Here is a 27865-nt window from a genome sequence, read left to right as displayed (position 1 = left end):
GGCAGAGAGAGAAGCAGGCTCCCTGTGGGAAGCTCGATGCAGCACTTGATCTCAGGATCTCAGGATCAGGACCTGAACTGAAGGCAGACGCTTAACCACTGAGCCACCCAGGTGCCCGAAGAGGAAGTATTTTTTTTTTTAAGAAGAAGTATTTTTTGAATAAGATTTTGAATCCTGGAACTAATTATACCAGGACTAGATATGTACTTTGATTAGCATTTGGGAGGGGACATAGAATAGGATAAGAGTCAGCTTTAGGACCAGATATCGTGTACTAGCTATGTGACAGTTTGGTCTGGTGCTTTCACCTTCCTGAAATGTACATAGTGTCTTCATATATAAAATGCAGGTATCTACCTTACAGAGCATTTTGAGGATGAAATAAAAGTGTACGTAGCCTAGAACACAGTAAATGCTCAGAAGAATAATGGTGACATTGATAATAGTATATGAGGTGTCATTTTGAATACTGAAGACTATGACAGGTGATGTGCTGAGTCTGGCCATTTCTCAAAAGTGGAGTATACAGACCACTTCCTCAAAAGGTACTCTTAAAGGATGCAGATTTTTGCTGACTCCCACTTTCATGGATTATGGCCCAGAAATGAGGACTTTGACAAACTCCCTGGTAAGCTGTATGTATGGTTTCTAAAATTTGAGAACTATTGATTGGGAGGCACAGGTTGCAAGATGGTGAGGAACCACAGCTAGACTGGATGGATACTAACTAGAAAAGTGATGGACATGAAACACTCTGGATTCGGAGAAGAGTGGCTCCATGACCTGAGTCTTAGACATAGATTTACAGTGACCTCTTATAGGGTCATGGTAAGGAAAGTGGGAGGAAACATGTGTGACAGCTGGATTGTGTTTGGCCTGGCATTTCTGAAACAGTATAAAAGGGAATGGCCAATGTGCCAGTTTCAACTGAGACCTAAAGACAATGGGTAAGCACCCTAAGAGAGTAAGTCAGGTTTGGCTCCTCACCATGATCCAGTCCCCATCCCATCCCATCCTGTGAGGTGAGGGTCAGGTGCCCCTGCAGACCTGCTCCAGGAATCCCATATCCCAGTGATAATCCCATTATCAGTTGTATTCTTATGAAGGACCACAGTTAGTTTGAAGATTTGGGAGAGAATGCTCCCAAGGGGTGGGGCGCCTGAAGCACATCACGCTTTTTCCTTCTTATGGGAACAGAGACTGATACTTGAATGACCATTATTCTTAAGCAAGGTGGTCCATCAAGAAGGTCATTGCATTCTTTGAAATCATTCCTTCAAGGATGACTATTGAATGGAAGTTCCCCCCCTTTAGACATTCTGTCCAGGGACTCTGCTGGTTCTATTCTTTCCTCCCCAGGAAGGTGGGTGATGGTGTCATTGTGTTTAATTATTTACCTGAGGCCAAGGAGGCTCCACGTTGGGGGTTGGTTTGGCCTTGCCTCTGACCTTGGGAAACCAATAGCACATCAGGCAATGCCCTCCAGATCCCAGAAGCAAATGGCTTGAGCAGTCCCTGCCGCCCCACCACGGCTGCACCCCCCCATCGTCCACCACATGCTCTTGCCCATCAGTAGGCCACAGCAGTGAGGTTCAAGACATCTTAAATGTGTGGTTTTCCATCTGTAGGCACAGAGCCAAGAATATGTGGGAAATGCCCAGTGAATACAAGGACACTTTCCCTTAGTTTCTGGACACTGTAATTCAAAGAATCAGGATGCACTAGGATCCAGAGGAGTCACCCCTATTGTTCCAACAGCTCACCCAGGCTTCGGTTCTGATTCCCAAACTCGAGCCCAAAATGCCAGGGCAGATAGCTATGCCTCACTTCTTTAGCTAAATAAAGTCCATAGACACTGCATATTCACAATGAAGCTTGAAACCAGTCAAGCATTTTTATTAAAAAAAAAAAAAAAAGGAGAAAGTCTAATGGTATATAGTCTATACATGCTACAGCTAATTGTTCACCACCCCTCCCCCCTCACATTATATATCCTCATGTATTTGTGTGTGTTAACAGGAAACAAACAAAACACCACCAGAATTTGTCAGTTTGCCAAGAGGGTATGAGGAGTGCTATGATTTTCAGGGATCTCCAGGGTCACTCTATGAGTAGACATGAGGAAGTGAGGCAATGCTGTCAGAGCCCCACCGTTCCTGGAGGGATGCACAAAATTTTCTGGTGACTTGGTGGTGCTCTGAAGCAGGAAATGTGGGGACAGCTAAGGTGACCACAGTTTATCATCTCCCCTGTATACGAGTGAAAGGGGCACTAGTAACAGTTACATGGACACAAAGGCAGAGACAGGCACACACTGGGATAAAATATGGACACCTTACTTGCATCAGAATTGCTTATTGCCGTAACAAGCCTGATTTTGGAGGTGGGGGCGGGGCGGACCGCCTTTTGTACATTTATAGAAGACCTGAAAGTGAAGGCTGCTGGCTGTGGCACTGGCTCTGGCCTCTTCAAGGACAAGAGTTGAGTCACTTGTCCTGATTGGCGCTGGGAGGCCTCCTTTGGAGTAGAGATGGGAAGGAGGGAATGCTGAAGCATGGTGAGGGCCTGGGTAACTTGGCAGGGTAGCACCAGAAACCAATCATTACCCCACGGAGCTGGATGTTCAAGTCTGTGGGAAGGGTCCCTGGCACGTGGTCCACAAGCAGGTGGAAGACCATGGGGCCTCTGGGTTTTAGCTCCGTAGATCTGGGACTGTCACAGGCTGTGGTCCATCCAAATGTCCGAACCTTAGCCAATTTAGGAGTAATTCTTCCAGGCTAATGGAGGGCATCCTACACCCTCAGGCCTCAATGCAAACCAACTTCCCACTCCTCCGGGCCACAAAGTTTGACATTAGGTATCTTTGGTCTATCATAGGGTATGGCTGGTTTGCAAAAGCTCTGGCCTGGATAACCAAGGGGGGTGGGGAGGGGATGGACAGGACTGCCAGGCATGGCGCAGGCTTATGCACCCACGGCCACAGTACAAAGAGAAGGGCAAAACCTCCCAGGGAGCAGGCTGACCCAACACTTAGAGACTTGGGCATGATGAAAGAATGGGAGCCAAGCCACGAATGTTCCTGTTCTTGATGATGTTGAGTCACCAGCTCTTTGAGGGCAGGAGCAACTTCTTTATCCCACTCATTGCTTTGTACTCGATACAGGCTGTATAAATACTGGACTGTCCATGCCTTGGCCTAAGGACCTTCTGAAACCTGGGGCAATTTGGCACCTGCCCTTTCATGTGGCAAGTTTGTTTTCCTACACTCCACCTGGTAATGCGATCCCCAGTGGGCTCAGAAACATCTTAAGGCCAAAAGCTTTGCCTAAGAAACTGGCTACATGGGGAGGTGTTGTGGTGGAGGCTTAAAATGACTATTAGAAACTCACTATGGGCTCTAGCAATTCCTCAGTGAGGTAGGGCATTAAAAGTGGTTCAAACCAGGCCCCAGCTCCCCCCTCTCAGCCTGGGACAATGGCATAAAGTCACCAAACAGCAGAGATTTTGAGTGAACATTTTGTGAAGGCCTGTTTTGCCAAGCAGTGATCCTAAAACTCAGATTTTCCAAAGATTTGGTGGCACTATGAGCTGTGGTTTTTACATGCCCGCCTTTTTTTTTTTCATGTCTGCCTTTTGGGCTAGCATTTGGCCTGTGACCAACTGCCACGTGTGATCATGGGATGAAGAGAGTAGAAACCTAAATTATGTGAGAGGGTCACCTGTTGCCCTGGAGGGGCCATGCACATTTTGCTAACATCGGAAGAGGAAAAGCCATGGGCACTGGGGAGAAGGCACCCCTGGATTCAAGTCTCAACTTGGTCATGATCTGGATGAAACCGGGCATTCGATTTCACCCCATGTACCTCAACCACCTCTTCACAGCTCGGGGCTGGTCCTATGCACCTTATAGGGTTGTCTTGAGAGTTAAGTTAAGAGGGAGTTTAAGCACCAGTGACCTGCCTGGAGCTTGGCACAGAGTTCTAACTGTGGTCTTGGGCATTTACTGCGAGCGTAACTTCAGGGGAGTTCTGCATATGCTGTATCAATTGCTCACAGAATGGTGGCCACAGGGCTGGATGCTATAAAGCTAAGTCCTCAGGCAAGGACAGCTAGGGGGAGCCCCCGGCCACCAGGTCCCCCTACTTCCAGCTGCCTGTATAAGTGCCCACCACTGTGGCACATGGGGCCGGAGAGGGGTGTCCTCAGGCCATATAAGTGTCCTGAGCAAAGAACGGTGAACAGAGAGAAACGTGGTTTCAGTACCTTCAGTTCACGTCAGAATAATAATAAAAATAATAAAAATAAAAATGCAAGTTCTTTCATTTGCAGGAACACTTTTGCCCACAGAAAGGTGGAAGTAGTCCACTCCCACCCGGCTGACCTTCAGCATGATGGAATGAGGCCAAAGATAAACCCTTTGGGTGGAAGCAGCAAAAAAACCCATAGCTTTCAGAGCCAGGCATGGAGCCACGTGTATCCTGGTCTTACCCAGCGCCAAGCACGTGGTAGGCGCTCACAAAACACTTGAAAAGGTCAAAGAAAGCAGAGAGAAAATCAGAGAAAAAAAGGCTGAGTTCTGTCTTTTGAAATGTAGTCAAATCCTGCATAACAGCTTCATAAAAGCTGTTTCAGCCAAAGTGGGTCAAAAACTCTGGAAAACATGCTATGGGCTTCGTTCCAAGTGAGGGTACCTCAAAGATGTGGGTGGCCCTCTCCCAGCCTCCCTTCTTCCCGGACTGCTATCCTCCACTACGGTTCTGGGCACAGGGCCATGGGGCAAGTGCACACTGCCAGGAGCACCTCGGGGCCCTGCCCCCAAAATCCTTGGGGATGGGGCTTACACACTACACTGCCTGAGGGAAGGAATAAAGATGCTACTGTGAATCAGAGAACACTCCTTCTCCTGTAGAAGCATCCAGAGCCCATGTGGCCTTGGGGAGAAGGGAGAGCAGAGGAGGGCCATTTACACAGAAATCTTTGGCACTGCAGGCGGACAGTGGGTGTCCCCAGGAAAGCTGGCCCTGCGGTCCCCAAAGCATCACAGCAGGTAAACACTGAGTTGGAGATCTCTGAGCTGGATCCTCTTCCGCAGGGTGGGGTGGGCTGACAAGCGGGTTTGCCCTCTTACCCACCAGGGCAGCCTGGTCCACGGGCAAGAACTCTGGGCTGGGCCAGGAGCCAGAAACCGAGGGTTCTGATTCTAATTCTGCAATGTTGCTGTGCCTCTACCTGCCTTAGTGAACACATCTGTCCAAATGGAAGGGAGATGACAGGGAGAGTGCTTGTATAAAACAGAAGTACTCTGCGAATCCCAAAGAGGAGCAGGAAGCAGCAGCAGAGAGGGCTGGGAGGTCTCTGCCTGTGGCAATCCAGCTGCTGGTCCTTGGCCATCCACGACATCCCCCACCCCGGCCAACAGGCTGTCATGCGAGACCACCTCAGCCTCACAAGCTTTATCTCCCAGAGGGGGCCCCAGCACAGCAGCAGGAAATGGGGCCCTGTGGCAACTGCCAGAGCCCCAGGCATTCCTCTGCCATGGAGGAGGAGCTGTGGAGGGTGCGGGCAGCCTCCAGTGTCAGCTGCACCAGGTCGGAGGGGTGGTGGGTGTGGGAGCAGCCACTAACGCCCCCCACCCACACCACAAGCAAGCCACTTGGCCACCTGCTTCTGGCAGTTAGCTTTTTCCTGTGCCCCTGCCTGATGAGCCTCCTACGGGTACAGGCATCGAAGTCGGGCCAGTTCAATTCAAATCCTCTTTCCTCTTCTCCTAGCTAGTGTGCCCTTGGCACGTTGAGTTCGAGGTTCTTTGTCCATAAAATAGGCATAATTACACAGGAGAGGATTGATTTGAGGGATAAAACAGGAATGTAAAGGGCCAAGGACAGAGCCTGGCACCTACTAGCTATTCAGCAATGGGATGCTCACGAGGGACATGGATTGTGAGTGGCTCCTTTCTTTCTTTCTTTTTTTTTTTCTTTTTTGAGTGGCTCCTTTCAAACAAACTTTGAGGTTCTTGCTCTGTGGAGATGAAAGTGGAATGGCCCAAGGTGGGGTGGAGGTTCCTATTTAAAAAGCCCTGCGCAGGTAAATGAAGCACCCCTTTAGGATCTGTCAGGGTCCCAAGACAGACGATGGGAGGCAGAATGGCTCAGTGGACCTTCTGGCCCACTCTTGGGGCAGTTGAGACACTCATGGGCCCAGAGCCTCGAGGAGGACATCTCCCTACGACTGGCGGTAGAGCCAACTTCCAGGGGATGGAGTTCTTTCTGGTACCAACAAGCATTTTGGAAACTCAGGAAATCAAGTCACTGGACTTTGAGAAACGTGGAGAGGCTGGAGCCAGCCATCAGGCTGGGTGGGGTGCCGGCAGTGAGACTATTTCTGCAGTTTCCAGACAATGGGTTCTGGTCTTGGAGAGTCATGGTCCCGCTGCAGGGCAGCCTACAGAGGGTGGCAGTGCCACTGGCCTTAAGGCAGGGATGCTGACTTGGAGAGGAAGCAGGAGGTTGGCCTCTGGGCTGCCAGGGGATGCTGTGATGGGAGGGAAGAAACCATAGTATTCCAGACTCTTTCTTCCTTCGAAGCTGCATGAAGGATGATAAATTAAGAGGCATATTAAATACGTGGGTAAGCCAGCAGGGATGTGCGGGACCTCCAGGCAGGGAAGGAGGCTACGGCTTCTTTTTGAGATAGTTGGAAGGGATCCACCCTTCCCAGGAAGGCGCCCCGCTCAGCACTTGGCAGAACCACCAGCCACTGCTGCTCTTTTCCCGGACCTCGAACACCGTCCCCTCCTGGAAGCTGCTGGTGTCTTTGTCTCCTTCAAAGTTGGCCACTGCCACGTATAAAGAGTCCTTCGAGCCGTCAGCACTGGGGAAGGGGGCGGCAGCTACTTTCTCCCTGTTTTCTCCTGTTTTGCCCACCAGCCACGGTCCCAGACCACCTTTGCCTCGCATGTCATCATGGCTGCCTGAGGAGTTGGAAAGAAAAGGTTTGGCTTTAGGAGGGACCAGCAGGGCCCGGCCTGGAGCAGGAGCTGCCTTGCCTTCACTCGCTTCCCGCTGTGGCCCTCTGACCTCCGGGAGGGGCCTGGAAGATGAGGTTTTTTTGGGGGGTGGTGGTCTCCGGGGCAGGACCACGGGTCGCTGCGGGGAAGCCTCTTGGAGAGGGGTGGGCACATTCTTAGGCACAGGATCTGCGGTCTTGACCGGCTTCGGAGGGGCTCTGCAGGGCACCTCCTTTGGGCTGAGCCCGTCCTGTTTGCCCGTCCTGTCCTGGGTGCGGCCAGGCCCTTCACCCGGGAGGAAGCTCCGGCTGCAGGCCACATCTTGGCTGCCCTCTCCATCCAGTAAGGGCTTCTCTTGGGACTTGGCAGGTCTCAGCTTACTCCTGAGGTTGCAGATGTCCACTTGGTCTTCACCCTGAGGTGGTTCTGTCCTGGGGGAAGGAGCTGGTTTGGGCCTAACCTGAGGTTTGGATTTCAAGAAGGGATTCTGAGGAATCCCTTCTGGCTTCTCCTCTGGCAGATCAGCTTTGGATTTGGAGATGGGTCGGAGGTTGGGCTTCTTCACTTCTTTGGCCAATACCTTGTGGCCACACTCCAGCCCCATCTCATTTTTCAGCTGGAGCAACTTGCCTTTGTCAGGTTTGGGCTCTGACCTCCTGCCATCCCTGGCTGGGGGTGTGTGTTTGGCTGGAATCATTGGCAAAATCATGCCTGGAGGTTTGGGTGAGGAGCCTCTGAGCTGCTCCATCCTCTGCCGCTCCCTCTCCTGCAGCTCCCCTTCCGACTTGATGATAGATTCTTTCCGGGGGGGGAGGCTGGGTTTTTCCTCCAGGTCAGGGCTTGAGATCTCTTCGTAGCCAGCACATGAGGACATGTCAGAAGACGCCTTCCTCGGGACCTCCTTGCCTCCCTTCCAGTCCTTGGACCATGGCATCCCGGAGTCCATGGCACCATGTGGTGCATCTGGCAGGGGCCGGGAGGGGCCGATGGCTTCGCTGCCCGTGTTGTTCTCCATGGCTGCTGCATCCCCCAGATGGAGCTGGGTCACCTCGTTGGGCAAGGGAGCCAGGAAGTTGGGCCTTGAGGCATTGCTGGTCTTCTTATACTTGTCAATGAAGGTTGCTGGGGCCCATCCTTCCTTATCTTCGATCTGAATGTACCACCAGCCACTCAAGTTCTTTTCTATCACCTGGAGAGGAAGACAGAGGAGAGCACTTAGTAGGTAAGGTCTTGAGGACAGCAGAGGAGAATACTCTGGGAGAACCCACATGTAACTAGATTCCAGAAGCAGGGAGTTTTCACTCAGCAGATTCCCAAACAATGGCTGTGGTGGACCACTTATGGAGATTTTACTGGGTATCAGAAACCTCTTACATGGGGGTAGGTTCTTGACTAATTTCGGATATCCCCCAAAGCAGTCCTGGGGATGTGGATTTGGGTACATGTAATTAATTTGAGAGGTGATTTCAGGAAGTGCAAGTGAGGAAATGGGAAAAGAGAGCCAGTTATGACATTATTGTTCTGGGTTACTGGGGCATAATCTGCCAGGGGACTCATCCCATGCAGACTCATCCCAACTGGGGGATGGAGACATTTATCTCCAGATTCCTAGTCCCTGGCCCCCTTGGGTCATCAATCCCTTGGCCTTTCTGGGCAGGTGCCCTCAGGCAGGTGTAGGAGGTGGGAAGCTGGGGGATACAGGGACCTGCGGCTAGAGATCAACTCAGGTGGGTCGGGGTATAGGGGTACAGGCTGCCAGCACTGTCTGCCACATTTCTAAAGCAGCACAAGGCAAAACCCACATAGCCAAATTAGCCTTGATTGTTGCTTTTTTGGTTGAGCACCAGATGAAGCTGTTGGCTGGTGTTCACAGTCCATGCAGTATAAAAAATGCATACCCTTAAATGTGGGAATTACATTCAGCTTGTGTTTAGATAGAGGGGAACCTCTGCTGATGAAGGTAAAAGAAACTTTCATCTTATCTCCTTCTCCCTCTGGGATACGCACCCATTGACTGGAACAGTGGGTGGAATCACCCATGAAATTTAAGATCTTTGGTTTCCTGTCTCCTCTTTGTTCAGTACTATGGCTGAATTGACTGAATGGTGTGTCTGTTGCATGTTATGGGCTGAACTGTGTCCCCTTCAAATTCATATGTTGAAGCCCTAAGTCCTACATCTTAGCATGTGACTGTATGTGGAGACAGAATCTTTTAAGAGGTAATTAAATTAAAATGAGGTTATAGGCATGAGCTCTGATCTAACATGACCCGTGTGCTTATGAGAGGAGATTAGGGCACAGAGTACATACAGAATGAGGGACAACCATGTGTAAACACAGCAAGAAGACAGCTGTCTCTAAGCCAAGGCAAAAGGCCTCTCGAGAAACCAAGCCTGCTGACACTTTGATCTTGGGCTTCTGGCCTCCCAAAGTGTGAGGAACCAAATCTGTTGTTTACACCACCCGGCCTGAGACATTTTGTGGTGGCATCACAAACAAATACCCTAGATTCCCTAGCAGGCCCCGGGTGTAGGAGACCTGATTAATGCCTGTAACTGCCTTATGAGATGAGGATTATCATCCCATTTTACAGATGCAGAACCGAGCCTCAGGATACCTGAAGACCTGGAGAGGGTCAGGTGAAAGTTAACAATGGAGGCAGGAATTAAAGGCAGGTTGGTGGGTTCTAGAGTCCATGCCTTTACCACTACTCAACCATGCCTGGAAAAGGGAAAGAGCCCTGCTTGGGGTAGTTTTGAAAGCGCCAGGGGACAAGGGGGGTTACGGGTGCAGTCCTGCCCACCACACTCCTCTGCCCAGCCCAGCCCAGTTAGAGAGGAATGGTGGTTACAGACCCCTCAGGAGGCAGAGGCTGGGCTCTGGGGCCTGCATAGGAATCCAGTGTATTAGTTTGTTTATTGCCTGTATGGCCCTGCACAAGCCGCATGCCTTAGATTCTACAGCACGAGATGGGGAGGATGGCGAGAACAATAACACCCACTTGCAGGATTTTTCACAATGACCACATAAGCTAATGTAGACAAAAGCCCTCGGTATATGCTGAAAAGTAAATGTTCCCTATTATGAAATTACAGTGGAGATCATTAACAAGGCAGGATGCGTGTGACAGGTGTATACTTAAGGAGTCCAACTGGTTTCCCAGAAAGGGTACTGATAAATGCAAGCCCTTTAAGTGACAGGGAGCAGTGTCTGACCAATACTTGGTAGCTCTGGTAACAATTAAAATTGATTCTGGGCATACAAATCACCATTGGCACATCCACGAATTCAAAAACTCTAAGTGTGTATGTGAGAAAATGAAAATAGGACAATAATCACAGTGAAATATATGAATGAGGATTTGTTAAGCTTACGCTCTGTGTGAAGTACTATGGCAGAAGCTCTAAACATTTGTGTTCCTGATCACGATTTATGGGAGTGTTCATTTACTAGAGAGAAGCCAAGAGCTATTACAAATAAAAGCAAATGCCAGATCAGAAGAACGGAGGGGAAAGGAAAGAGTCTGGGTTTTATTTTATTTTATTTTTTTAAAATTTTTATTTATTTATGATAGTCACACAGAGAGAGAGGCAGAGACACAGGCAGAGGGAGAAGCAGGCTTCATGCACCGGGAGCCCGACGTGGGACTCGATCCCGGGTCTCCAGGATCGGGCCCTGGGCCAAAGGCAGGCGCTAAACCGCTGCGCCACCCAGGGATCCCAGAGTCTGGGTTTTAAAACCAGAGAGACCTGGGTTCAAATTCCAGCTCCACCATTTATTAGCTATATAATCTTGGGTACTTGACTTATCCTCTCTTTGTCTCAGGTACATCTGTGAAATGGGCTGAGACTACCAACCTCTTAGGACTTCTGTGAAGCCTAGTTAATCAAATAGGTATGGTACCTGGCACAGAGGGTATCTATCGCATCATCATCATCATCATCATCATCATCATCATCATCAGTAACACATGTTTTGAACATGCATAGATCAGGTAGGGAACTACGATGTTCTTAGTAGCTCCACTGCTAGACCACCGTGGCTCCATTAATGAACTCTGAAGGCTTAGATGAGATTGAAATGAACCAGGAAGCAAAAGTGGAAAATATTAGCAAGTACAGAATTGCTCATGAGAAAAGAATACTTGGTTAAGCCAAAAACTTTAGTGGCAGGGCGCCTGGGTGGCTTAGTCGGTTGTCTGCCTTCAGCTCAGGTCATGATCCTGGGATCCTGAAATTGAGCCTCATGTGGTCATCAGGCTCCCTGCTTCTCCCTCTGCCAATTCTTCTGCCACCTGCCCTGCTTGTTTTCTCTCACTCTAGCTCTCTCTCAAATAAATAAATAAGCAAAATCTTAAAAAAAAACCCCAAACTTTAGTGGTAATGACTTCCTACTTGGGCCCCTCAAGCTACCACTGGCAGAAACATGCTGACATCATGGAACAATAAGAGAAGTTTCAAGGCTGAGTTATATCTGCACTTTCTGGAAAAGAATGTTGGGTATGTGAGCTTTTTATTGGATCAGCTTTAGCAAAGAGAGATAGGATAAAGCCAGAAATTAAAAACAAAACAAAACAAAACAAAAAAACAACCCAACAAGGAGACTGGTTCTAGTTAAACTGGAAATGGGGCCAGGAGAGAGGCTCCCAACACCCCCAGAAAGCCCCAGGGACCTGTGAACTCTTTGCTGCACGCAGAGTCAGCCCTCAGCTTCAGTGCATCGTCCACCATCCCGAGCTGCCCCTTGGCTGATTTCAGAACATTCTGAGCCAGGGAGTGGTGGTGCCTATCGGCAAATGTTCAGATTGCCAGTATGCTTGAACAATGGTGTGTGTTTGTACAAAATGCTGGAAACTCATTGTCTTAAAGGAGGTGATTTTATCATGTTTTTTTCAGTGCTCTGAGGAAAAAAGAACCAAACCTTTATACTATGTAACTTAGACTTCCAATTCCAACATGAGAGATGGAGTGAATAGCAGCTTCCTCTTTATGCAACAAAGCCATGGAAATAAATAATACAAAGCCAAGCTCAGAAGGAGGAGAGGGGGAAGTCAGTGGAATGGGAATTATGAGGACTCATAGATGGATAGAAGCAGCAGAGGGTAGCTGTGGCCCAGGACTGCGGTAGGGGTACCTGCTACAAAAGGTAGGAGAGGGCTAAGGGCTGCCAGACTTCCAAGGTGGTGGAACGGAGGAACAGGGAGGTGCAAGACCAAGTGACAGGGAATTAAGAGATACCATTACTGAGAAGTAGCCAGGCTGGTTGGCCTCTTCTGCCCCTTATCCTATCCTTACAAGGCAGGTAGAATAAAGAAGGTGACTGTTCACAAGTGGAAGCAGTGAATGTGGGAGCTTGGCTTAGAGACACCCAACACTGTTCAGTGGCTGGCTCAGAAGTCCCCCACCTTGCACTGAAACCAATGGCAGGTGTCTGGCCCCTGGTGTACCTACCCCAGCCGGGGCCGCTTGACCATCTGCTTCCTTGTCTTGTGCAGCCCAAGGCAAGTACTAACACCATGAGAAGAAACAAAATGAACACCAACACCATGGGAAAGGGGGCACAACTGAGAAGAGATATGGGCTATAATAATAATAGGACCTTAAACTCAACATGTTTACTATCCTTAGAGAGAGATGTGGAAGGGCATCATGTTCCTAAAAGAACAGGCAATGCTGAAATAAGAACAGGAGACCAGGAAAAAGAATCAGTAAAGAGCTCTCGGATATGAAAATTACAATGCTGAAATAAAACCAGAGAAGAGCTGAATTGTTAAAGAACAAATGAATGAGCTAGAAGGTGAAGCGGAATGCTCTAGGAATGCAGCACACAGGGATGAAGATAGAAAATGTGAAAGAAAAGTTAAGAAATGTGGAGAATAGGTCCTGAAGGTCACAGAGCAGTATAATAACTGCCCCAGGAGGAAAGAATAGAGAGAGTGGAGAGGATGCAATATTTAAAAAGGTAGAAGTGAGGAATTCTCTGGGAAGATCTCCTGAGGCCTAGATTGAAAAGGCCCACCACCTGCTGAGCAGAATAAAAATAAAGTCACACCTACACACACTTTAGTGAAATTCCAGGATATTAAAGATAATGAACTCTTGCGAGAATCGGATAAATGACAGATAATGAACAAGAGGACAAGAATTAGGTAGGTAGGAGCTTCTGACCAGAAGCATTAGATGTGAGAAGAGGACAGAGTGATCTGTTCAAAATGCTGAGGGAAGAGGACTTTCAATCTGGAGTACAAAATCCAAATAGTCCTTGAAGAAGGAGAGGAAAACCACACTCACATCTCATGATGTCAAGAAAGCATGTACAGGGGTGCCTGGGTGGCTCAGTTGGCTAACATCTGCCTTTGGCTCAGGTCATAATCCCAGAGTCCTGGGATTGAGCCTCATGTTGGGCTCCCTGCTCAGTGGGGAGTCTGCATCTCCTTCTCTCTCTGCCTGCCACTAAATCTGCTGGTGTTCTCTCTCTCTCAAATAAATAAAATCTTAAAAAAGCAAAGCAAAGAAAGAAAGCATACATAGAAGTGAGGGACTGCCTTCAGCTAAAGATTGAGACATATGGTCCTAGAGAAGCCATGCAGGGCAGGGAAGGGAAATCAGTATGAATCAGGGGAGGCTTCCCAGAGGAAGCAGGGATTTGAAGAATGAGTTGGATTTTGAGATGCCCAGTTCAGTTAAAAAAATGACCTTGCATGACTTCTATGAGAAGGCAGGTGGAGCTCTAGGAGCTGGGTTAAAGCAAGGTGATTCCTTGCTTTAAGAGAGAGCAAGAGAGCTGGAGAAAGTCCAGCTTGACCAGCAGGGATGACAGAAAAGCAATGGGAACAGGCTTTGTTTGGAGAAAGCCTTGGATGTGAAAAGATGTTAGGAAGAAGGCACAGGTTCCAGGTGAAAATTGGATATATAAGTTTTACAGCAGCAAAATGGAGACCCTGGACATAGAATGATCTTGTAGCACAAGCAAGATGCCTTGAGAGTTCTCTGTAGATCTGAAGTTGGGAAGAAATGAAAAAAAATGAATGAGTGAAAAAATGAATGAAAAAAATGGGTAGGAGAAATAGCTAAGAAGCCTTTTAGAACTTTGTGGGTAGGGCAGCCCTGGTGGTTCAGCGGTTTAGCACTGCCTTCAGTCCAGGGTGTGATCCTGGAGACCCAGGATTGAGTCCCACATCCGGCTCCCTGCATGGGGTCTGCTTCTCCCTCTGCCTGTGTCTCTGCCTCTATCTCTCTGTGTGTCTCTTGTGAATAAGTGGACTAAAATCTTAAAAAAAAAAAAAAGAACTTTGTGGGTATTTGTTTTCCCCTCAGTCTGTCTACCTAGATTGGGATTTGCATTTTATAAAAATTAGTTTGAGAGACTAGCTCAGCTTTATTTATTTATTTTAAAAAGATTTTTAATTTATTAATGAGCGACACAGAGAGAGAGAGAGAGAGAGAGAGAGAGAGAGAGAGGCAGAGACACAGGCAGAGGGAGAAGCAGGCTCCATGCAGGGAGCCTGACATGGGACTCGATCCCAGGTCTCCAGGATCAGGCCCCAGGCTGAAGGCAGCGTTAAACTGCTGAGCCACTCGGGGCCACCCACTAGTTCAGCTTTAAATATCCCTGCAGAGAGCCCTCCTTCAATGGGTTGAAAGACATTTGGCTTGAGGACAAGCTTCTGGAGAGGCCTGGGCAAAATCAATGGTGCTGAGGCCCAGGACACACATTTAGGAAGCTACCTTCCACTGAGCTGACTGGGCACCTGCTCCAGGGCGCGAGAGGAAAGAGAGAGAGGCAGGAGGTGTTCAGACTGGAGGGAAAACAGTAGGTGCTTTGCAGATCTCCTAGAGAGTGATTAAAGACCCTCAGGGCACACCTCACTTATGCACCTCACTTTCTTTCCTCTAGTCATCCACCTATTCATTCCTACAACAATGGCTTACTGAGCACCTACTGTGGACTAGCCTCGATGCCAGGGCTATGGGCAAGAATGAAGAAGACACCCCTACTCAGGGTTAAGCAGGAGGCTAGTGAGGAGATAGATTTTCATTGGTTCAACAACATTTCTTGGGGATCCTTGGGTGGCTCGGTGGTTTGGTGCCTGCCTCCAGCCCAGGGTGTGGTCCTGGAGTCCTGGGATCGAGTCCCGTGTCGGGCTCCCTGCGTGGAGCCTGCTTTTCCCTCTGCCTGTGTCTCTGCCTCTCTCTCTCTCTGTCTCATGAATAAATAAATAAATTCTTAAACAAAACAAAACAAAACAAAACAAAACATAACATTTCTTGCAGACCTACCATGTGCCAAGCACTGTGCTAGATATAAGGATATAGGAGTGAAAAACAGTTATGGTCTATACCCTCCCAAATGTCCAGCAGATAAATAACAATAGCATGTTAACATCCTTGGTTCAAATCTGGAGATAGGCATGGGTTCAAATCCTGGCTTTGTCATGTTTTAGCTGTGTGATTTTGGACAGTACCTTTCTTCCTGAGCCAGAGCTTCCTCATCTGAAAAAATGCAGATCGTTAATGGTCCTGCCTCATAAGAGTAAAGGATTAAGAGAAAGACTGTATGTGAAGTGCTTAGTTCAGTGTCTGGCACCTAACTGCTCCACCATTATTTACAGGCTCTCAAGGAAACATGGGAAACAGCTCAAGCTCTAACTTCACAAGGAAAGAAAAGAAACGGAAGGGGGAGAAAGGATTTATGTTGGCCTTTGTGCAGGAACAGAGCAGACAAGCAATAGAGTGGGAAGAAAAAGGAGAGAAGCAAGAAGTGATGTAGGTGGTGATAAAAACAGAATACAACACAGTCACTAAAGATCACACAGTGTATGATTCCACTTATATGAAATGTCCCAAACAGGCAAAGCTATAGAGACAGGAAGCAGATTAGTGGTTGCCAGGGCTGGGGGCAGGGGGTACTGGGAGGGATTGGGAGGAAACAGGAAGTGGAAGCAAATGTGTACAGAGTTCCTTTTTTGGGTGATAGAAACGTTCTAATGTTCTGAATGTGGTGGTGGATGCACAACTCTGTAAATGTACTAGGAAATATTGGGTTGCATGCTTTAAATCAGTGAATTGTATGGTGTGGATTATATCTCAGCAAAACTGTCACAAGGAAGGGAAGCAAGAAAGAAAAAGGAAGGAAGAAAGATAAAAGGAAAAGAGGGAGGGAAGGAAGGAAGAGGATGGAAGAGGAAGGAAGGAAGAAAGGAAGAGGAAGGGAGGGAGGAGGGAGGAAGGAGGGAGAAGTAGGTGAGATGAGAGAAGCAGGAAGTGGTGTGATGGCTCAATAATCACAAGTAGGCAGAGGGACACCAGGTCCACTCACCTCGACCTTCAGACCCGCCTGGAAGCTGATGCCATCAGGGATGGTTGTCTGGAATTCGGCAATGGTGTAATACTCTTCCTCCACTTGGGGTGGAACAGGAGGCTTGGGCAGGTGGAGACCTCGAGGCTGGCACAATTAAACACAGTGTTAAGTCCAGTCTGTTACCACTGGCTGAAGGGGGTAGGCGCTAAGGGACCGGGGCACACATTCATCCATGAGGGGCGCTGGTGGACCCATTTGGATTCTGAGAGGGCAAAACAGAGAGGATGGCTCAGATTGTCATCTCCCAGATGGGTCATGGGCCCGTCAGCTAGAGCAAGGAGAAGAAACATGGCACATTTACCTACAAGTATGAAAATCTAGGGCGGGACAACAGCCTCTGAACTCAAGAGGTAGCGAGGGGATGGAAAGAACAAAGATCTGCAGGGCAGACCCATCTGGGTTGGAAATACTGCTCATGTGTGCTGTGTGCCCTTGGGCAAATCACTTCCCCTTCTCGAGCCTCAGTTTCATCTCCTGTAAAATGGGGATCCACCGGATGGGTCACTGTAAGCATTCAATAAATTAATGTCATGAAGCACCCAGCACGTTGCACAGCACCCAATGGGTGCTCAATAAATGGGAGAAGGCTCATTTTTCAAAGTATTAGTTAGAAAGGTACCTGAAGAATTAAAAACAGTTTGATAGTAAATTACCAAAATGGCACCACAAAGCATATTTGCGCCTCGTCCCGGCTTTGGTTTCAGGTTACCTTCTTTGAGAAGACTGATCTAAGGTAAAGCAAAGTGGGCTCAAGAAGCAGAGAGCACGTCCTGAGACCCAGCTGTCACAAGGCCATAGGGAACTTGCCTCACCCCCCACGACCCTAGTCTTTTCCTCCTTGCTGGGACCAGTACTTGTACAGCCTGTTTGACGAGGCAGCTGTGTGGAGAGGAAAGACAGCATCTCTGGAAAAGGCAAGGTGGCCGGCTGGGGCCAGTTTCAGGTCGGGGGCTGGCTTCCCGGCAGCCAGGGTCCACTTACTATGGTCATATCCCGGCGAGGAGGTGGTCTCTGCCTCATCTTGGGCGATCCTATAAAGAGACGAGAGCTTATTGCACATACGAGCAGAACTCTACAGAAGGAAATTCCTGAGGGGGACCCGAGGACAGATCTGTTCTGTTCTGCAGAGGATCACGCATCACGCTTGGGGCAGGCATTAGTGAACCACTGAGACCCTTCTCGTGGGAAAGAACAGCCCGACTGGGAAGGGGCTGCTCAGACTTGGCTCAGGACTCTCAGGACTGCCCGTGGGCCGGAGAGACTGGAAGCTTTCCAGGGAGGCCAAAAAGGGTAGGCTCCAGTACAACACAGTGTGGGCTGCCACCAGTCATCTGACTCTGATCCAGAGGCCCCATCTGCAGAAGGGGGATAATGTCTGCCTCTCAGGGGCAGTGGCAGAGATGAAAGTTAACAGTACATACCAGGCTCTTGGCACCTGGAGGGTGTGCAATATTAAGCAACACACAAACAGAACCTAACAAACTGGGGCTGATGATAGCAGGGGTTTTTACTCTGGAATTGGGCTGCCCTTGCTCTGGGTCTCAGGGTCAAGAGGATGACTGCAGTGGTCCAGCCTCCTGGCTCAAGGTGGAACATGGGTCGCCCCTCGAGCTGGCTCAGCACGGGTCCACACAGGGGACTTGTTTGGAGTTGGGATGTGGAGAGCGCTGCTAATCTCTTAAATACCCATCTCCCCCGTCTTCTGTTAGAAATAAAGTGACAGAGTTTTAGGCAGACACTTAGCTGCTTACATAAAAACTGCATTTCTCAAACTCCCTTGCAGCTAGGTATTGCCACGTGACTAAGTTCTGGCCCGTGGGACGTGACACAGTGCAGTGTGTCGCTTCTGAGTCGAGTCCTCTACTTCGCTCTGCCTTCTTCATTGGCTGGACTAGTGGGGCGCCATTTGGACCAGAAAGATGAGGGCAACACAAGAGACAGACTCTTGACTGCATAGAGCTGCCATAGCAGCCCCAGACATAGAGCTGGACCGCTTTTGAGAAAGAAACCAACATCTCAATTATTTAAGGTCCTGTTATTGGGCCGGGGGTGGGGGGAGCGTCTTTGCTTGAGCATCTGAACCTATATCCTCACAAAGACGGGGTTTTCAGATTCTCATTTGCTCTAGTGTTAATGGGAATCCTCCTGTGCTCTTGTCTGTGACAGAAGCACAGAAAGCTGGGGCTGCCCGGAACCCCCACCATGGCATGTCAGTGTTTTCTTCTGAGAAATCAGCTGAGCATAGGATTGAGAAATTCTTGAGTTTCAAGAATTCACTGATTTCTAGAGGTTTGCCGAGCCACAATATACAGCTGGAGAAGCCCAGCCAGGGGGAAGGCAGGGGACTTTCCTAGCATTGGGCTTCCTCCTACCCTCTGCCACCAGGACAGGGCCATGTGCCCAAGGCTGGGGTCCTGGGCATGCCGCAGACCATAATGAGGAGCCCTGCTCTCAAGTGTGTTGGGAACATAAGTAGAAACAAATATATGGGAGGTGGGAGGTTTTGGAAAGTAAGATGGGTGAGGAATTGTTGTTCAAGTCAACTCAAGGTCAACTTCTTCCAGCTCAGAAATAAGGCCATGCAGAGAGGGCACGGGCATGGGCCTGGGTTCAAGTCCCAGCCCCACTGTTTATTAGCTGAGTGGCCCTGGGCAAACCACTTTACCTCCCTGGTTCCTAATCTGTAAAACAAAAGTAATTTAGCCCCTCAAAAGTTGTTATAAGGAGCCAATGAATCTAACTATAAGATTCCCAGCACATGTAGGGCTTGAGAAGTAATCTCATGATTACCATGAGATGGTGGAAAAACCATGGTCTGGAATAAGCGACCCAGGGTTTCTGTGCCTGTTCTGTCTGCAGGATGTTGGGCAGCAGGGCTGTTGTGAGGATGAGGGACAACATGTGAGGAGCTCTGAGCATGGAGCCTGGCACACAGTAGGCATGCAGCCCCCCAGAGCTTGGTAGGGTGGTGGGGGCATCACTCACTCTGCTTGATGTCGCCATCGGGCACCGGACGGCCTTCAAACCGGCCGTCCCTCTGGTTGTTGAGCAGCTCCCTGTCCCGACCCACTGAGCTCTGCTGCCGGGAAAGTCCATCCAGGTCGAGGATGCCAGTGTGGGCAGGCGAGCCGGTGCCCGGCTTCGGGGGTAAGGGCTCCCCACTACTCTTCTTCAGGTAGGAGGCTGGGGCCCAGCCCTCTTTGCCCTGGTACCTGGGAGGAGGAAGGATGTTGAAAAGGCTGCTGTGCCTGGCCTATGGGAAGAAGCTGTGCTCCTGTGCATTATACTTCAAGACCCAGATGGCAGGAATGATTGGCCAGAGGCTGGCACACCCCTCGCTGCCCTCAGCTCGGCATTCAAGGCCTTTCTAATCCAGCCTCTTCCTGCCTCCCCAGTCTCATCTCTCATAGCAACCTCCATGTCCCTCCCATCCCATAAGGCTTTTAGTCTCCCAAATGTACCACCACCTTTCACTCCCCTGGCTTCTGCTCATGATAACCCTGTGTCGGGAAAGCCCCTTCCCACTCTCCTTTCTGCTCTTCTTCCCTAGGTCTGTTTAATTAATGTCTTTTCCATCCCAAGCCTTTCCTGAGGCTCACAGAGAATGAAGCTTGCCCTCCACGGTGCTCCACTGTCTCCTGCACATACCACCACCCCAGCACCCTATGACACAGAGACACTTGGCTGTCTGTGGTGGTTCTGTGTTCCCAGTGAGCACACACACTCCTGGGGTAAAGGTGGCACTCAATTGATCTCTGTATGGCAAGAGCCTCAGTGCCAGTGAATTGAATGAAGAAATAAAAGGACAAGTGGACAAACTACCCAGGGGCCCGGCAAAGGTGAGCAGCCACAAAGCATCTGCTACACTTGCAGTTCTGTTACAGTCATTGCAGTGATGGCAATGATGATGATAACTGGCACTTATTGGGCACCTACTGTGTGCCAGTCTGTTCTAACCACTTTATAGCTGTTGATGTATTTCATCCATCCAACCCTGGGAGGCAGCAGAAACGGATTCAGACCTAGGCAGCTGGCATCAGTCTAGTCTGCTCCTAACCTCGGTATTTCGCTGCTTCTTCCCAGCAGCTCCAGTTTCTGGCACAAAGCCTGGCAGGGGCAGGGTGGGGCTCTCACATTGGTTAACATGTAGATTAAACATGTTCCTTTCAGAGGGGAATGAAGCCAGTCGGGGGCTGGTTCCAGGGCTTTCTAAGAATCGGCACGGTGACCAAGACCCTGACAGATAGCTCACTGAATTCCACAGGGATTCAGTGAGTGAGATGATCACTTCATTCTCTGCACAACAGAGCTCAGTGAAATAGCATGACTGGAGGGGCCCATCCGGACCAGAGGAGCGCTGGAGCCCACCTGCACCAGCTCGGGAGAGTCTGCTGTGTATGTCTCTTCCAAACTCCAGTTACTGACATGGCAACGGATGGCCTGAAATCACCCAGGGAGAGTATTTATACTATGCAAACTGGCAAACACCACAACTCAAGGGCAGTTTTCCCTCAGAGAACTAGATGTTAACTGTTTACAAGCACCTCACTGGTCTGGCCCACAAAACAGGTATCCACACCTTAGGGGACAGTTGAATAAACCCAAATGGCTAGAGATGACATACAGCAAATCTCTTGTCAAGAATCACTTTACGAACTAAATGGCACTGTGTTTCAATGACAAAAAGCTCCTTTATAACTGGAAGTCAATTTATAGGAAATCGAAATCTGCAGTCTATGTCTTTTGATCTTAAAATACCCTTGGAGCAGGGAGTAAATCTTGTCTGAACTGGAAAATGTCATGCTACATCCAATCCAGGACCTCAGCACAAGACAGTTTACTGTCTTCAGTCAGAGCCATGCGCAGAGCAACACATGCAGATGTGAGTGGGGTACAAGTTTAAATCTTAGCTCTGTCTCTTGCCAGCTCCAGTTGAACCTTCAGATGATAGCACTCCTCACTGACCTCCTACCACAATCTCATGAGGGGCCCAGTTAAGCCACTCCTGAATTCTAGAGCCACTAAGTTTTGGGATAATTTGTGATACAGCTTATACCATATATACTCAAGATACGTTAGGTGTCACTGCCACTACTCCTGCTTCAAACCTCAGTTCCCTAGTCCCCTCTCAAGAAGCCTTCCTGACCTCTGGGCCAAGGAGCCCCTCTTCTATGCTCCAGATCCCCACGAACCAGTCTGCCCTATAACGGAGGCTGACTTCCTTGCCTGCTGGCAGGAACTACTGTGTCTTTCTCATTGTTGACTCCCCAACTCCCAGAATAGGGCCTGGCCTGGAAAATACTCCTGGTGTGTACTGCTGAGTGAATGAATAAAGTGCCACAGGCTTGGGCCCCATGAGTGGCTCTAATGCCCTGCCTCACATGGCTGCACAGACACCAGGTCCCCGAGACCTTAGGCTTCTTTCCTTGCCCTAATTTCTTATGGCCACAGTCTGCCTACTAGGATAACCAAGAAGGGGCTCCCAGGACTTTCATTCCCCAAAATGGGAAAGTGCCAGGCAGGCCAGAATGAGTTGGCTACCTATATACTCATGATGTGTTGATTTCACTCTATAGGTGAAAGAGTTGGGACAAAGAGTTTGAAAGCTGGTCTCCTGCTTTTACTATTGGATTCTGTGAGAGGAGGGCACATGATCAGCTCCAGGATGAGTTGCAGTCCCTCTGGTATTCTGCATCATCCTGGTCTCTGAGCAGGGCTGGAGTGGGAAATCACCCACACAGAGCAGCACAGCTTCTCCTTACGAGAAACACATGGAGGTGGAAACCAGTCTTGCTCAATGAGGTTACTACCATCTGTGTGTTTGGAGGTTTTGCTTATTAGGGATTTTTTTAAAATTTATTTTTTTAAAGATTTTATTTATTTATTCATAACACACACACACACACACACACACACACACACACACACGGCAGAGACACAGGCAGAGGGAGAAGCAGGCTCCATACAGGGAGCCTGACGTGGGACTCGATCCAGGGTCTCCAGGATCACACCCCAGGCTGAAGGTGGCGCTAAACCGCTGGGCCACCGGGGCTGCCCTTATTAGAGATTTTTAGAGAAGGACCTGGATAGGGTGGGAGGCCAAAGGGCACTGAAGAGAAGCATCCTTTTATGGCTTAGGTTAAAACCTTATACTATCCATCTGTAATCACTTAGAGACCTCTAGGCACCCAGAGACCGTGTGACTTGAAGCCCACCCAGCTGCAGCAGGTACCTGATCTTCCACCAGCCTTCCAGGTTCTTCTGGATGACCTCCACCACGGCCCCTCTCTCTAGATTCATTTCATCCTGGTCACGAGCTGTGTACGGGTAGATGACTGTGTACTTCTCCTCTGCAGGAACAAAGGGATGCTGGGTTAAGTCAAGGACAAGGGAGAGTCCTGGGATGCTGATTGCTGAGGCTATGATCCATGAGATACCCTTGCCCATCAGAGGGAAAGATTTCCTTTAGAAATTTCTGGGGACCCCACAGGCCTTCATTTAGCTTTGGATGACCCTGTGGAAGCAGGAACAGGACATAGGACAAAGGTCAGGTCCCAATACCTCTGAAATCCCTGTGTCACACATTTGTCCTCATCTTCCTCAAAGCTGTGTCACCTTCCTTGACCTTTATGCAGTATTCAGACCCATGGCATCCTCGTCCCCCTTACCTAGGTTTATTTTTTGCCCCATACCAGGAATTGCCTTCTAACAAAGCATATAATTTACTTATTTATTGTGTTTTGTGTCTGTGTTCCTTGCTTGAATATAAACGCCATGAAGGTAGGGATTTGTGTCTGTCTCATTCATTCCTCTGACTCTAGCACTGGGTACAGTCCTGGGAATATTGTGTAACTGTTTATTAGTAAATTAGTCAGCGTTTAGGAAATGAAGGGCCTAGTGGGAGCTGTCTTGCTCATACTAGAGGGAGTTAACTCATCTGTCCCTCCTCCACAGTTCTTGCTGGTAGAGGGGTCAGGGATGAGCTGGATTTTTGGCAGCAGATAGTTCAGGCTGAAATCATTATCAAGGAGGTGAGAGCTAGTAATTTTTCTTTTTCTTTCTTTCTTTCTTCTTTCTTTCCTTCCTTCCTTCCTTATTTTTTTTTTGAAGGTTAAACTTTTATTCAGCAAGGCTCAAACAATTACATGCTACTTTCCAGCTAGGTTGCACCAAAAATGACTTAAAAATTTCCTTTTGGGGGGATCCCTGGGTGGCTCAGCAGTTCAGTTAATGCCTGCCTTTGGCCCACGGTGTGATCCTGGAGTTCTGGGATTGAGTCCTGCATTGGGCTCTCTGCATGGAGCCTGTTTCTTCCTCTCTCTCTCTGCCTGTCTCTGCCCCCCCACCCCCGCCCCGCCGCGTGTATCTCATGAATAAATAAAAACCTTTAAAAAAATTTCCTTTTGGTATCCTGAAGAACTGGATTCCTGTTATATAAAAGCTTTGTTCTTTCTTTAGACCTACAAAGAAGTATGTACAGTTGACTTCACCAAATGATTTATTCCCTTTTCCCATGTTTAGAAATCCCTTATGATCCCTCAGACAGTTCCTTCTGGAGCAAGTTTTCTCCTTTCCCCCAGCCAGCCCCAGTGGGTTCACCTTTACAGGCTCTGCGACTAGGACAGGAGGTAAGACATGTGACTGTTTCTTCACTGGGACCTTCCTTAATTTTTAAGGAAATTTTCATTACCTAGCTGGTAACTGATCTTTGTTTTTCATTAATTATTTTCAAGCCCCTGGATCCAACCATGCTTGAAGCTTTAATTTTATTTTTAATGTTTTGGCTATTTTATTGAGATATAATTGACATTTAACACTGTCTTAGTTTTAAGTGTGCCACCTAATGATTTTATATATAAACATACACACACACACACGCACAATAAAATTACTGCCTGCTTCAATTTTCATTAGTGTAACTGAGGTGCCTTCTACCTCTCTCTCAGTGGTTTCCCCATTCCTTCCCCTCAAAGCTACGGAGCCATTGCTCAGGCTCTGCTGGGAGATTGCTCATTGTCGCACTCTGTTAGGGCCCTCTGGAGAACAAGAGTAGAGCTCCCATGCTCCACACTGTCAGCAGCGACTGCTGAGACAGAACGGGTAAGTGTCCCGGGGGACCCTGGGGAGGACACTTTCCTGTTTTGCTTATGTTCCAGCCCCCAGGGAATGACTGAGCCAGCTGTGGGCTGATGTTGATGGCCAGTGTGTTGGGTCCGACTCTCTCTCTTTGGGAAAACACCACAGGCTGTCTGCGGCCTGTCCGGCTGGTGTTGAGAGAGGTGGCAAGCACACAGGGAGTTTATTTATTGATTGATCTAGCCCACTGACCTGCTCTGCGGGGGTTGAGCTGACTCAAGTTACACATATCCTGTGTATAGCAGACTCAGCTGTTTCCCTCACTCACGTGGCAGCAGGGTGGGGTGTGGGCATTGTGAGGGGTGCAGGGGCTAATTCAAGCCCAAGGAGGCACAGAAGTTCTATCTCGTTGGGTGAGAAGGGGTGCTGCCTGGGTCCTAGACTAAATGCAGTCAGTCCTATGGGCCCTGGACTCCTGTGGGGCCCCATCCTCCTGCTGAATTACACAGGGAGATTCTCTGGCACCCAGAGGCTCTCTCTGGGCTCCGTGAAACACTCAGTGATCCTTAACAAAGCTTAAAATGGGAGACCATGCTGACTGCATGGCAGGTGCCTGCTGACAGTGCCTGCTTAGCATCCATCTGTTCTTCCTCTTCTGGCACTACCAGCCTCTGTCCACACGGTTTGGGGAAGGCTGACCTCACCACTGCCTGGGGGGAAAGGGGGTGCATGACTCTGTCCTGACCAGAGTGCCATATGCATTCCCCTGGCCACTGCTATGGGTTCAGGGATAGCACGGGACCCAAGCTATCAGAACCAGGGAGAACCAGTCCTAGCACCTGTGTTGAAAGAGAAGCTCTCTCGGTTAGGTATCCCTGAAAGGTGCTTAAGATTGCTGTCAGGAGAAAATGGTGTCTGCAAGGCAGAAAGCAGAGCAGGGGTGGGGAGAGTGAGTCTCAGGGCCTGACAACATTTTCAAGCCCCTGGATCCATTCATGCTTGAAGCTAGTCCTTCCCCAGACTTTTCAGTGATGAGCTAGTACACTCCCTTTTTACTTAAGACAGTTTGATGTGGGTTTCTTTTCCTTCTAATGTGTCTGATGAAAGAAATAGGTCACTAGCTCAGCATTGTAGAGGCCCCAGGCGTTATTTTTTTAACCTGGGAAGCTTTAGAGCCCCAGGCTGAGAAATACTGCTCAAACCTCCATGCCAACACACACAGGGCACAGACAAGGGCACTGTTTCTCACATGCAACAGGCACGGGCAGTCCTCGAACAGGAAGGCGCATGCAGATGCAGGGCCCCAGCTCCAAACACCGAACATGGAAGAGAACCCCAGGGTAGGCACCTTGACGCCAGCTGATGGCATACAAGTCCCCCAGAGTCCGGCGGCGGCCCACGGGCCGGGGCAAAGACCAATACCTCCATGAGACTGGACAGGCAGCATGTGGAGGTGAAGCGGAGAAGGCATAGGTGAGGAGAAAGCACTTCCAGTGTCTGGAGGCAAAGGGGACATCAAGCACTTGTTCCCATTTAGGAGTAATTATTTCTGAGCCTCTACCAAGCCCCAGGTGTCTCAAAAGGACCAAATCCTTGAAATCCTTGAGTGTTAACCTTGGACTTGGGTGCAGAGGCCACCCAAGCATGAGTTTATTCTATTCCTAGCATGATTTATAAAGAGACACTAAGAGAAGCCCTTGTGTTGGGGGAAGAAAAATGTACAGACTTAGGAAAATGTGGTATCTCTCCCATCTTCTAGCTGTGTGACCCCAGGCAAGTGTCTTTACCTTTCTGAGCCTGTCTCATCTGTAAAATGAGGTTAATAATCAATCCCTTACAGAGGGATGCCCGTAAATGGTCATCATTAACTATTTAAGGGAGTTACAATTTCTATACACTATACCTCAACCCCTGCATCTGAGTTGATTCTTTCAGCTGGCCCAACCCCTGGGGCCTGTAGGGCCCCACAAAACACAGAGCAAACCAACAGATGTTTCACTCTGAGGGGTGCTGGCTGTAATAAAACTAAATGCAAAAGCACATAGACATTTTTATTAACCCTTGAGCACAGAAATATCCCCTTTCTTATCTTCCTTTCTGATAAAGTGGTTTTGTGCTTTCCCCAAACAGCTAAAAGCCCCAAATGTTCAACCCTGGGTAAGGCATAGCTATATGATAACTGTTCTAGTTACTTACTGTTTCAGGTTCTTTGCCAAAGGCTTTGCATGTGGAATCCCATTTAATTAAAAAAAATCCATGATACAGACATCATCATTTTCATTTTTAGAGGAGGGGGGTAGGGCAGACAGGGGTCAAGCTGCTGGCCCAACTCAGCCTGTAGTGGCACAGCTGATTCCCATTCAGGTGTGTCTGGCTCTCAAAGCCTTCTGTTTATTAGCTAAGATGAACTTGTCCTCCAGTTTCAGGAATGCTTCTAGTGGGGAACTTGGAGACAGTTGGGTGTTAGTATTTGGGGCATCGCAGAAACCACCCCCGGGGACACCCGGAAGATAAGTTTCCCCAGTAATGGAAGTGGGTAGGTGGAGAGGGTTGGCCCCTAAAAGCCCCTAAGAAAAGACAGGCTTGCAATCAGCCATAACCCCACGGCCTGGCTTCATGTCCTGAGCCTGTGAGCCACTGAGATTTGGGGGGGCAGAGGCTGAAGGGCACTGAGGGAGTAGGCAGGGAGGCCCCCACATGGGTGATGACTGGCACAGGTCTCTGCGACAAATTCAAGGCTCCTGCTCCTTCCTACCTTCTTCAGGCTGTAGGGAAAACTCATCCTGCATACCATCCTGCCCTTCCAGGCAGGTTGCGGGGACCCAGCCTTGCTCTTCGGCTGTGCTGACGAACCACCAACCTGGGAAAATGAGAGTGCAGACTGAAGTTAGTTGGGTCGGGTGTGAAGCCTGGGGGTCAGAATATAACACATTCAGCCACTACAAGAGTCAATGCTTGGGGTACAGCAAAAAAGTCACCATCTTATTGAAACGAACACAACTCCCTGTGTTAGCTGCCTGCTAACTGCTCAGGGCAGCCTAACGAGAAACCCCACTCCTGAGTCTGCAGGGGAGAGAAAGGTCATCCTGAATGATCAGAGTAAAGAATGTAGCTACCTGCACTAGGGTATGTAACCATTTTACTCACACTATTTTTTTTTTTAAAGATTTTATTTATTCATGAGAGAGAGAGAGAGAGAGAGAGAGAGAGAGGCAGAGACACAGGCAGAGGGAGAAGCAGGCTCCATGCAGGGAGCCCGATGTGGGACCTGATCCCGGGATTCCAGGATCACGCCCTGGGCCGAAAGGCAGATGCTCAACCGCTCAACCACTGAGCAACCCAGGCGCCTGCACTATTTTTTTTTTTTTTAAGATTTATTTCTTCATTCATTCACTCATTCACTCATTCATTCATTCATGAGAG

At 49.0% G+C, this 27865-nt stretch overlaps 1 protein-coding gene and 1 non-coding gene across 3 annotated transcripts in view; both read right to left on the bottom strand.

Annotated features, from left to right (window-relative positions):
• Positions 1-1862: 1862 nt before the first annotated feature.
• The window catches only part of SH3PXD2B (SH3 and PX domains 2B), a 102055-nt gene continuing 76052 nt past the window's right edge, over positions 1863-27865 (bottom strand). Inside the window, exons 8-14 of one of the 2 annotated variants that reach the window (XM_072756588.1) lie at positions 27198-27302; positions 25791-25874; positions 22599-22716; positions 19352-19578; positions 17348-17397; positions 16325-16450; positions 1863-8195 (exon numbers count right to left, since the gene is read on the bottom strand). In XM_072756588.1, coding sequence (XP_072612689.1) covers positions 6672-8195; positions 16325-16450; positions 17348-17397; positions 19352-19578; positions 22599-22716; positions 25791-25874; positions 27198-27302 — 2234 coding nt within the window. In that variant the 3' untranslated portion in view covers positions 1863-6671. The remainder of the gene's footprint in view (positions 8196-16324; positions 16451-17347; positions 17398-19351; positions 19579-22598; positions 22717-25790; positions 25875-27197; positions 27303-27865) is intronic. The other variant, XM_072756587.1, reaches the window with a different exon arrangement.
• Positions 23900-24024, bottom strand: LOC112928824 (small nucleolar RNA SNORD22). Its single transcript, XR_003236801.2, has one exon. It is a non-coding gene; the product is annotated as a small nucleolar RNA SNORD22 (small nucleolar RNA).

The sequence above is a fragment of the Vulpes vulpes genome, chromosome 4 (assembly GCF_048418805.1).
Source record: "Vulpes vulpes isolate BD-2025 chromosome 4, VulVul3, whole genome shotgun sequence".
NCBI classification, from domain to species: domain Eukaryota; kingdom Metazoa; phylum Chordata; class Mammalia; order Carnivora; family Canidae; genus Vulpes; species Vulpes vulpes.
Note: the sequence above shows the minus strand (reverse complement) of the source record. Positions and strands in the feature narration are given on the sequence as shown.